This window comes from Ischnura elegans, chromosome 7 (genome assembly GCF_921293095.1).
Source record: "Ischnura elegans chromosome 7, ioIscEleg1.1, whole genome shotgun sequence".
Taxonomy (NCBI): domain Eukaryota; kingdom Metazoa; phylum Arthropoda; class Insecta; order Odonata; family Coenagrionidae; genus Ischnura; species Ischnura elegans.
This window is the reverse complement of record NC_060252.1, coordinates 61,157,044-61,169,257: the sequence shown is the minus strand read 5'-3', so window position 1 is coordinate 61,169,257 and position 12,214 is coordinate 61,157,044. Positions and strand designations below refer to the sequence as shown.

Here is a 12,214-nt window from a genome sequence, read left to right as displayed (position 1 = left end):
ATGCTCAGCAGTCCAGCAACACCTGTCCGGTAGTGTCCGAAAATATCCACAGCCTCGGTAGCTTAACTGGCTAAAGCACTCGACCGGAAATCGGGGGATCCGGGTTCGAATCCCGGTCAAGGCGAATGATTTTTTCTCTGTGGATCTTTTCGCACATTTATAAATTATCATTTATATCCACTTCTATCATTTTCAATCATTTAAAGAAAAATTAACCAATATGTTAATTGACAGATTAAGAAAAAAATGTATCCATGTTTATTTCAAGGTATTTTATTCACTTCTGGAGAAATGTGGAAAGAGCAAAGAAGGTTTACGCTACGTCACCTTAGAGACTTTGGTTTTGGAAAATCAAGCATGGAGAGTATCACCATTGAAGAGATTGAATCTGTCTTCAATGAAATTGATAAAAGTCTGATAGGAAAGAAACCTGGGGAATGGTCAAAAACTGTGAGTATTCATGAATATGAAGACTAAACTTAATACCAATTTGAATCCTAATCAATTGATTCCAGTTATTCTTTCTATTCCACCTACTATTGATCATCCAAAAGCTATCAATCCAGTACCTTTTCACAACTGACCTCCCATATGAACTCAACATGCTTACATGACTTACTCAATTTATTGCTCTGCAATTTTAAACTTCATAACATCAATATTGTCCTAACAATACAATATGTTCTTACTTTTACTATGTACTTCATTCCTCTTTATCACTTGGCGTACTTCTGCTTTATTATTATCTTTGAAGCTTTTACAAGAGGTGCTTGACTCATAGCATGGGCAGAGGTCTTTCCTCTCACATTACCAGGTAATATATTTATAAATTTGAATAGATACATTTATGTTTCATTTCAGATTATAGTTCATGATATCCTTGGGCCAGCAAATATAAATATCCTATGGCACATTTTAGCAGGGGTAAGATTCAATTTCTCTGATCCATACCTCAAAAAACTCCTCAGATTCATAAAAGACAATATTGCACAAGCTGAATTTGGGGGAACAATAGAATTTGCATTTCCAGGATTAGTAAAAATGTTTCCATACTTGACAAACATACGAGAGAGATATAACAAGGTTCAAGAAATTTTAGAATTTTTTCAGGTAAGTTATTAACTGTGTAATAATAATGATAAAGTGTGTCCACACAGGGGCGTAGCCATGAGGGATTTCTGGGTTACAACCCCTACTTCAAGCCTTAAAAAGAGGTGCCAAAAACGAGTAAGATGGCCTCAATAAATAACTTTAAATAAATACTCGTACAAAATTACTGTTTTTGAGTCTTAAAAATCACGTTTTCAACATCAAAAATACCAAAATTTTTGGGAGGAGGAACCCCATTTGCCCTGGGGTGTTTTCCATCCACTTCCAGCCCCAAAATCTCTGGTAAACCCCCCCATTTCAAAATCCTGGCTAAGCCACTGTGTCTACATGAGAGTAAAACTCACTTTTAAAACTAATTATGTACCTACTTATATAAATGGTATTATTCACCACTGATGAAATATTCAGTGATGCAATCACCTCGTAAATGAAAAATTGGTCAAACAAGTACATACATATTCCTTTTCTTTCAAGCTTCACTTGGGTAATTCTTCACTTTCAAAACATTCCATAAAATAATGTAATGCAGGACGAGTGATATTGAGTGATATTTTTATACATCTAACATGACATTTAACCAGTTATCACTCTCTTCTGCCTTGAAAATTAAAAAGCATTTAAACTAGGTGAAATTAATTACTCCCCGCAAAAATATTTAAATGGCTGATGCTGTCTAAAATTTTTGTTTCTCAAAAACCACCCGGAAGATTTTATTTTTGGCAATGTCCTATTCTTGGAAATTCTTTAAATTAAAGTCAGAAACCATAGGACATTACTATGGAATTAATTAAAACAGTAATCACCACATACCCAATCAGTATGTTATTAAATAGACATAAATTTTTTAAATTTCAGACTCACATTGATGAGCATAAAACAACCCATGACCCAGACAACCCAAGAGATTTTATGGATGTTTATTTAACAGAGATGAATAAAAGAAAGAAAGATCCTAATTCAACCTTCACAGGTCAGTAGCTTTAATCAACTCTACCCTTAATTTTATTACACCAAGTCAACAAGATGAAAAAAGAATTTACATGCACTACATATAACAATGATATGATGCTAGTGTCAGGCTCTATGTATGCTTACTTTTCATCATTTTCATAGCATTATTTTTCTCAGCGACATACATAATTATGGGGGGTAAGGGGATAGATCCCCCCAATGCCTCAGAGAAATAAAATAATTATTTAAAACTATTGTCAAGTTTTGATAAAAAATCACTGCATCTGCCTAAGGCTAAATTTGAAGTGCCATAATAATGTAAAATGTATTTCCAGGTATGTCATATTTCAAAAATTTTCCCGGAACTCTGTTGCCTGGAGGGGGGGGGGGTGGGAGGGGAAGCCGCCCCTAATACCCCACCATCCCACCCAAAGCATATTCTTAGATGCGCCACTGATTTTTCTTTGAATATAGTGATTACACCTCTGATATGCTTAAACTATCTGTAAATTAAAACTAAAAAAGCTCATGCCTACGTAATTTATCATAAGATCTTTGTGTATATCTTTTGATATGCTGTTCCATGATCTCTCTTCGGAAATACATATTTCGTTGACTTTATGTGCTGCTTGATTTATGTTTTGTTGATGACCCTGAGAAGGTAATTTCTTATTCCCAACCCCAATTACATTCCTTTCTGCCTAAGATTTGATTTCTATAACTTATTAGTTTTCATTACTTTACTTTCTTGTTTCCCAACAGTGATATTATCATGTTCTGTGGGGAACTAGCCTCTTGTGCTTGGAATGAAATGTTAAACTAAAAATATATAGATGTCAAACAACAATGATGTAATTCTAATACATATTATAAATGTTATAAATATGGCTGCTCTTGTAAGGTTATGTACATAAATCCTCGTTGTTCTGCCCCAATTTTATGATGATAATATCAAAATGAAATCGACTCCTCCAGAAATTCCTTTGGTTAACCCTCTATGCCCCAGGGTGACTTCAAAGTAACAGTTAGCCTTCCCAATCACCTCTCATGTATTACTTGGGGCATAGAGGGTTAAGGGAACCCAAGATATTTTAGTCATTCAAGGAACATCAAAACTTAATTAAGCCACAGGTTTTGGAGGCCTAGCACCTCTATTACTCACAAACTTTCTCTGGTATAATTATAAGTTTTTATTACTTAAGTGGTCCGAAACCTGAGGGTCTATTCTCTAACTCGAAGCGCGGTAGCTTTCTGGTGGAAAGATGCTTAATTAAGCTACTTGCTCCCACTTGTATTCTCTAACGCTGAAGCTCCGGCGAAGGGAGCTTGCAGAAGCTACCGGTAGCTTATTAGGCTCCAACCCTTATTCTCTATGGGATTTGAAGCTACTTCCGTAGCTTCAAACTAGCTACCACGGTAGCTTCGCGAAGCGCGCCCTCGAACCCCGCGCTTCAGCTAGCTACCATCAAAATACATAGGGAATTCCCATAGGGCCATGGGAATTCCCATAAATACTCTACAAACTCTATGGGAATTCCTATGAACCGCCGTGAACCAAGTGGCGCGTGTCGCTAATCTTTTGTTCTATCCCATCAGTCTTTCTTGACACGGCTAGCGATTGAGTGGTAAACAAGAAAAGTGTTGACTATTTTTGTTGTTTTGCGTAATTATTTTCTTTAATGAGGTCGGGAATGCTGCGTAAATTATTTGAAGCCTTCAATTATTGTATTCTTAACAAAGTAGTGGGCATGAGTGACAAATTTCGTGACTAAACATATATGTTTCGGAGTGAACTATCGATCGCGTTAACTAGTTGATTTCATTATTTGGAGAAGAAAAATGTTGCTTTCAATCATTTTATATCACGTGAAATCTTATTTTGCATGAAGTCATTACTAGTGAGAAGAAAAACCCCGAAAACAGTGATTATTATTGATGTTGCGAGAGACTGTTGTAGTGACGGTACAAATTGATGCGTTGAAATCATTACCAATGCCAATGTATCCACTGCACAGAGATGGATGTCTTATTTTTGCAAGTGTTTATACATTTATGATTAACTTTACCGTGCATTATTAGCAACGATCTTTGTTGTGAAGTGATTGTGTGAAGAGAGTTTAGTGTTACATAGATGCAGACCGTAGAGAGGTGGATATATTATTGTGTTATAATGCAATGTAAGGTGTTTCATGTTAGTTATTAATAAATTCTTTGCTCTTCCAATGAATAAATGTGTTCATGATATCATTCTGCTTTCATTTGTGTGTCTTTGGCCGTATATACGCATTTAATTTCAGTGCCGGTAGTTAAGTTGGTGTATTTGTTTTGAATTTTGAGAAAGTGTAGCCATGGATATTCCAGAAGCCCACGGAGGAAGTCATCACAAAAACAATAATATAATATGACTAATATTGGGAGAAGGAACTACGTTTAATAGGTTGTTTTTTCATAATGATGGTCAAGTTCTAATGAATCGCCCTCGCTTGCAATAGTGCAAGCTTGGCGGTTGGCATATAATACTTATTCATAAAACCATTTAAATATTAATTTAGCCGTCGTGAGAACGGCACGACAGTAAAGTTTTGTGTAAATATCGTTTGAAGCATATTGTGAGCCTAAAATGATTGCTTAGGCCAATCTGAGTGAAATGACGTAACTTTCAAACATAATTTTCTCCACCTTCCCATTAACTTTGTTGAAGATATTACCGAAATAATATACATTTATCGTATGCACATGTTATTGCGATATTCTCTCGCAGTGCAAGAAGGAACAATCTCTGCACAGAAACAGTTCAAGTTGGTCATCAAAATTTTTGCATCAAACAGGCAAAAGCATAAGGAGCGCTGAGTGTAAAGTTCTCGGGAATTAGAACGACAATGTGATAGCATTGGTTTAATGTGTTGGTAGTTTACTAACATTTTGTCTTCATTATATTTACATGGCCTACATGATTATCAATCGTGACATAAAGTGCTGCATCGATCGAAACTATTGAATTGATATAAAAGCCGCTTAGCCAAATATAATTATTTCTACGTATTTCTATTGTTATTCGTATTTCTATTATTATGAAAGCTGAAGGCACTCAGCATTTCGTAATTTACAAAGCACATTAATTTCAACTAGAAGAAAAAGTCAGCCGAGAACGACTACATTATGATTTTCCCGCAGGTTACGAAATGAAACGAGCGATTTCATTGGTTCAAGAGTAAAAACTGAGTTCGCACGAAATATTTCTCATACCCCATATCCGGTCTGAGAAAGCTACCAGAAATTCTCGGTCTGAGAAAGCTACTCCCTGTTAGAGAATAAGGTTGGTAGCCAATTCTGGTAGCTAGTTCGAAGCTACCACGACGGGAGCTTCGAGTTAGAGAATAGGCCCCCTGGTGTGAACATAGGAACCTTGGCCTCATTTTGCTTTATAAAAATTCCAGTCACGGCTGGGCTTTAAGCCATCAAGTGCATCCACCAGGTTGGTGGGTCAAACTCTACATATAGAGGTTAGTTGCAATATAAGCAAGTTTACTTGTCAAATACGCAGTCATGGACAAAAAGTGGCGGCATTCTGAAGTGGCATCCTTTAGGAAAAGGAAGGGCACAAGAGGTGCAATTTTGGCTCTGAGGCTATTCATGGAGAAGAGAATGGAGATGAACAGACTGACTTTCATAGCATCTGTTGATGTGGAGAAGGCATTTGATAATGTGAATGGAATATAATGCTAAGAATTCTGAAAGAAATCGGAGTGCTCTACAATGGTAGAATTGTTCACAGCTTGTATAAAAACCAATTATATGTGATAAAATATGAACCCCGTTGTGCAGAAGCTAGAATAGTAAAAGGAGTAGGACGAGTGTGTGCACTATTTCCAGTGGCATAGCCAGGGGGGGTGTCCGGGGGGTCCGGACTCCCCCCGAAATGGAAAAGCACAATTAATTTTCTCCGTGAAAGATAACAAAATATTGGAAAATCATGAATTTACAAAATATTTTTTTTTAACAAATGAAGTTTTTTCGATTATGAAAAGCGTTTGAATTCGTTAAAAACCCTCTAATTAGTACATTATTTTTCAAAAATGTTTCCCCCTGATTTTGGACCCCCCCGAACGAAATTCCTGGCTACGCCACTGACTGTTCCCCGTAATTTTTAATGTTTATATTGAGAAAGCCATCAATGAAATCAAGGAGGAGGCTTGGGTGTCAATATGCACAGAGAAAACATTAGTATGCTGCAATTTTCTGATGACATAGCAATCATAACTGACACAGAGAAGGATTTGAAGGAGACTTTGACAAATATGGAAAAAACAATGGCTGTGGCGAGCTGCACCAGTGGTACTCTGACCCTGATAGCTCTTTTGACTTTCTTCCTTTATTTTTTGTATTGCTATGTTCTAGACGGCATTTAAAGCAAGCCTAAGTCATGGTTGAAGTTTGTTGTTTCACAATGGATCTTGATTGCCTCCTTCATTATCCAGTCCTAGAAGCCATGGCCAAGTATACTTTTTGCTCATGCCAAATTACTAAAAAATTACTAAAGCTAAAATATGGGGGCAGTGAATAGTTTAAAAAAAATTCAATGCTGTATACAACACAATGATACTAACATGATCGAAACAGCAATGGTCTATCCATTTCAAATTGATTGTTATTTCTTTCATGGAGGTTATTAAGATGAAAAATTCACAATATATGGTGGAAGGTTACTCAGGATTTCCATTGTGTCAGGTCTCCATCATGGTTGACATTTTGATGAGCACTCTGTCTATGATAGATGACTTGTTCATCGAAATATCTGGACAGTTAGTGAGTCATCCACTATAGGAAACTCGTTCATCGAAATGTCATCTCTGGTGGAGAACCTGACCCGGTCAAAATCCTGAGTGCATCCATCCATGATACATCCACCAGGAAAGCCTGAAAACTTCAATTCACACTATAGTTAACCTATAGACAAATAAAAAAAAAATATTTATCAAAAATTGGCAAATATATATTTTCCGTTGCATTTTCCTATTATTGGGTAACTAACTCATTTGTATCATCTCAGTTGACATACTTTCAACATAAATTAAAATTAATCATTCATAAAATATGTATCCAGTGAACTGCAATGTATTTTTTTTACTGAATTTCATGTTGGAAGATGTGCAGCTCAGGGAAATAGGTGGTGATTTGTTTTTTGCTGGATATGACACCACTTTCAACACCATTGTGTTCTCTATACTCTATATGATCCTCAATCCAGGAGTACAGAAGAAAGTTCAGGAAGAACTGGACAGTGTCATTGGCAAAGATAGACATCCATCTTTCCATGACAGAGATAGGTATGAATACAGAGCCACAAAAAATGTTAACATTCTTTATTGCAATATACATATGTAGGTATCCAATCGGACCCACTTAAATTATTTAAAATGGATTTTGCCTTTCCCATTTTTTGTATCAAGATCTTTTTTATTAATATAATAACACATATTTTTATGTGCTTTTAATGCCTGACTTGAAGTTTGCATTGGTATCTACATATTTCCCCATAGTCATGATACATATCTCTACAATTTTGAAGTACATAACTGATGGAAAATTTAGCTCAATAGCTTCCTATGCAAATATAATCCTACAAATGAAATGCATGCATATTTCCTTAAAGCAATTTTTTCAAAGCTCCCTTTCAGAACATTCAAGGGGGAATTTTCAATGGAGTATAGTGTAATGCTTAGGTCTATTCACACTAAAAATATAAAATACCACGCATTTAATCTTTTTTTTACAGTCACCTTATACCATACAATGAAGCAACAGTAATGGAAATTCTACGATCCAGTACAGTAGTTCCAATGGCTGTACCTCACGCTCCATTGCTTTCTATGAGGGATACTGAATTCAGAGGATATGTTATACCAAAGGTATAAGTACATAAAAATTTTGTTTAACATTTCCCATATCTTTAAAATGGCATTCTGCTGAACAGATGCATAAGAATCAAAATTTTATTTATACATTTTTTAAAAAGACACAGGCTTTGCTTATTATACTGGTATCACGCCCTGATAAAAATAAACTCCCCCATGGTGGGTAAAGGAAGGGTAGTAGCCATCATGGTGGGAAGTTACCCTTGCACAACCCACACCCTACACTCCAAGGAGGGTAAGGGAAGGGTAGAAAAAACCTTCGTCTACCCTTCCTTGGAACTCCTTCCCTTACCATCCCTCTACCCTTCCTCCGCATGCCATTAAGGGTAAGGGAAGTTTAGGAATATCCTTCGTCTACCCTTCCTTGCCTTTCCCTTGGGCTGCAACCTTGTCGCGGTGGAAAGGCTTGCGCGTTCCTATGACCCCTAGAGCTGCACTGGTGGGATTAATTCTAAATTATTCCCGGTAGGGCCACCCATGCCAGATAGGTTGAAGGGTAGGAGCCAGACGAAAGGTATTCCACGTGATGGTGTCACGTTAAAAACACTGTTGGAATGGAAGTGGGAAACCCTACCAACTATCTCTTCCCTGAAAACATGGAGTACAACCAAATGAATCTCGGAATCTAATCGTCCGGGACCCGTCCGCAAAGGGTGGGTGTCGGGCATGGCAGCGAGGTCGGCAAGGCCCTTGGGGTCGTCAACATGCGAAATCCTTGCAGAGACTTATCATCATCATCATCATCATCATCATCAGCGGCAGCAGCAATGACAAAGGAAGAAAAGAAGACCAAGAAGATGGAGAAGAAGAAGTTGGCTGTAAATGTAGGGACATGGAATGTGAGGACTATGATGAGGGCGGGGAAGTTAGAAAATATCAAAAGGGAAATGGATAAAGGGAGGATAGATATCTTAGGATTAGGACTGCTTTGGACTTTGCTACTTTGGACTGCTTGTTGCAGCATATGCTCAACTTCACACAATATGCTTGACGAATCCTAACTTCTTTAGGGCTATGCCACAAATATTTCTTATATGTGTTCCCTAACAGAGGTGAAAAGTTATCGTAATTCTCAGGTACTTCACTTCATCTGTTGCCTATACGCTAATATATAGATGATATTCAATGGGTTGGTTCTACAAATGAACGTTGTTTAAATTGGATGATAGAATTTCAAAGTCACAGGAGTGATCGCTAATTTTGTGATTATGTAATTATGTTATTCCAAGCCTTATTTGCTGATGATACACATTTCTCAAATAATGACATTTATATATGCTGATACTCTTTAAACTGATACCTCACCTGGATATGATGTCGATTCAACATTTAATGGAATTCACTAAATTATCAGTCCAAAGAAATGGACTACATAATAATGTAAAGTGAGGGTCTAATGCACAGATTACTGTTTTTGTGCAGTAATCTTTACATCCTCATTTCTAAGCAACGTACATGTGGAAGGCTGAATTTAACTAATGCTTGAGCGATGAGGAAATGTTACATGATCAATCTTCTGTTGTTTCTTCTTCAAAAGTCAACTCACACAGTTTAGCTAAGTATTATCCCCAACAGCACACATTTGGATATACATAATGTATTTATATTGTATTTTCATGGGTCACATACATATGTATTTTTGTTATGTATAACATGTGTAATACATATGTATTACTGGATGTATTTCCTTTGTATTCATACATATGTAAAAGTGGTACGTGTTACACGATAAATACATTTGTATTTTTGAAATTTGAATACTTATGTAAATGTGGTCAAAAATACAAATGTAAATATCGTGTAACACTTGCTACTTTTACATATGTATGAATACAGAGGAAATACATATGTAAATGTGGTCAAAAATACACAAAATATACATTATGTATATTCCTGTAATTTTTGAGAGGTGGATTTTCGTGGCGTCTAGTGAAATGTTCAGAAACATTTTTGCAGAAATAATATGTTCACTGCAAACGCCAGATTTCCTCATTTCAATGATCATTCATCCATTCGAATTTATACCTAGGAAGCTTAAAAATAAATCATATACTGATCGATGTGAGCAAGGGTAGTATGGCGACCATATTTATGTTAATTTGTAAATGCACGCGAAATACAGACGTATTACATATGTAAAATTCAGTGTCCATCCGCGAAATATACACATGGAAAATGGTTCACAATACATGAAAAATACAAAAAATAGTTCTTGCACAGCGCAAAAGTAAAAGCGAAGTTTAATTTTTTAAACAATATTTTAAATTAACTGTTATTTAAACAAAAAAAATTAAATTCTCAATTCTGTCGCAACAGGCTAGGGAAGTGAGTGGGAGTGATAATCTCGTTAACAGTTAGCTCGGCATTTCGTTCGAGACTACGAGAACGTCGAGAACGTGCTGTAGGAGGAACTCCCCCTACAAACACAGAAAGGATTAAATCTGTATTTAACTCGTATTTTGAAATCCACGAAATCTCAATAATATCTAGATTTAATCTGTTGCAAAGGTGTTGCTATGTCCTCTTTTTCTCATATTATATCTAGATTTAATACATGAAATATCTCGCCCCACAATACAGATTTTTCAGGGATTAAATACAGATTTCAGTATCTAGATTTTCCAGGGATACATTATAGTACTGCTTTTCATTTGAACTTTTATCAAGGAACCTTTGCGTTACAATTAATGAAAGATATTGAGGAAGCTTCCCTGAAGGGAAAACCCTCTGACCACCACAATAAGATCTCTACCTATTCACCCCTTAACTCCAACAAGAATTATATTATCAAGCACCCAATAAGCAAAATCTTTAAAAATTAACTAACCAATTTGCAATAATAAACGGACTTGAAGGAAAAAGATTGTTTATTTGGATTGAGAAAACATGACTCAATAATTAATATTTTATTAAAAAGGTACAAATATCTATTTATGTCACATACAAATTCCAAGCATTTCAAGTTACAATGAAATTAATAATGTATTAATTCAACTAGCTTTTAATGTGCCCTTATCAATGTCATAGATTTTTAGGTGGAAAAATACATTAAGTAACCACTTCGCAATAATACACTGACTTGAGAAAAAAGATAAATAATATGGATTTAAAAAAATGAGATAGAGTAATTGATGCTTTACTGAAAAATCACAAGTATTTTTTATTATCATTATATATGAATTCCAAATTACTATGAATCTAATTGATGTTGAGCATCATTTGCCTCCTCCTATCCCTTGCACTGGCCTGCCGCAGCCAGAAAGGGAGGAAAGATAAACACAATATACTACATAGAAAAGTGGCAGGTGGATAAAGTGAAAGGCTTTGCAGTCAATATAAAATAAATGTTTAAAGTACTAGTTCAGGGAGAAAGCAGATCAATAAAAACAAAGGCATTGAAATCAACAAACATGACGACACTCACGGCAGAGTTAAATGTTTATAATACAAGATTAAGATAGAAAGCAGATTCATAAAAATAAAGCCATTTAAGTCAATATAAGTGAGCCCATTGAAGTCACAGTTCAACTATGGGCCCAATAACGGTCACTCTATTGAATTTTTAGGGAGAGAAATGATAAAATTTTTATATTGCAAGGTTCAGTTAGAAAGCAGGTTCATAATAACAAAGCCATTGAAGTTAACATACCTGAGGACACTAAAAGCACAGTTCAACCATGGGCTTAGTAAGAAAAAAGTTAATGGAGAAACCAGGTTCAAAAGAAGGAATCTGAAGGGAATTATGGAAACGGACTTCAGGGTTAAATAAGCCCACCGAATAACATTGAGAAACGAAAAATTTCTCCTCGTCGTCGTTTTTGTTGTCAAGACCATTCCTCGTTACTATTTTCAGAGGCACTTTACAAATTGAAACATTACGATACAGTCATAAAATAAACTCATAATGAACCAACGTAATAGATAAATGTGCACCAACGTAATGGAATATGGTTTTTAAAAAAACTATACATGTATTTTGAATGATAAAGTTCACTACATACGGAAGATCCAGGTTACTGTGAGGTGCAAATACGATACTTATGCAATCGATGGATATTAAGGAAAAATATAACAGATAATGGAGCAAATAAACCATATGCAGCTCGTGTCGGTCAAATCTAGTCGTTTAGTAACAATAACAAAACACACTTTCACACTTCATCACTAATGTTTCGGCCATTTTGAAAAATTACGTCACCGACGCTAGCGCCGCTAGTGGCGCAGAAACTTCGGAAACA

At 35.8% G+C, this 12,214-nt stretch overlaps 1 protein-coding gene across 4 annotated transcripts in view; it reads left to right on the top strand.

Moving 5' to 3' along the window:
• The window catches only part of LOC124162472 (methyl farnesoate epoxidase-like), a 41,389-nt gene that overhangs the window by 25,543 nt on the left and 3,632 nt on the right, over positions 1–12,214 (top strand). For all 4 annotated transcript variants that reach the window (XM_046539014.1, XM_046539017.1, XM_046539016.1 and 1 more), the window contains exons 4-8: positions 269–450; positions 862–1,110; positions 1,966–2,080; positions 7,208–7,388; positions 7,838–7,970. In XM_046539014.1, coding sequence (XP_046394970.1) covers positions 269–450; positions 862–1,110; positions 1,966–2,080; positions 7,208–7,388; positions 7,838–7,970 — 860 coding nt within the window. The remainder of the gene's footprint in view (positions 1–268; positions 451–861; positions 1,111–1,965; positions 2,081–7,207; positions 7,389–7,837; positions 7,971–12,214) is intronic.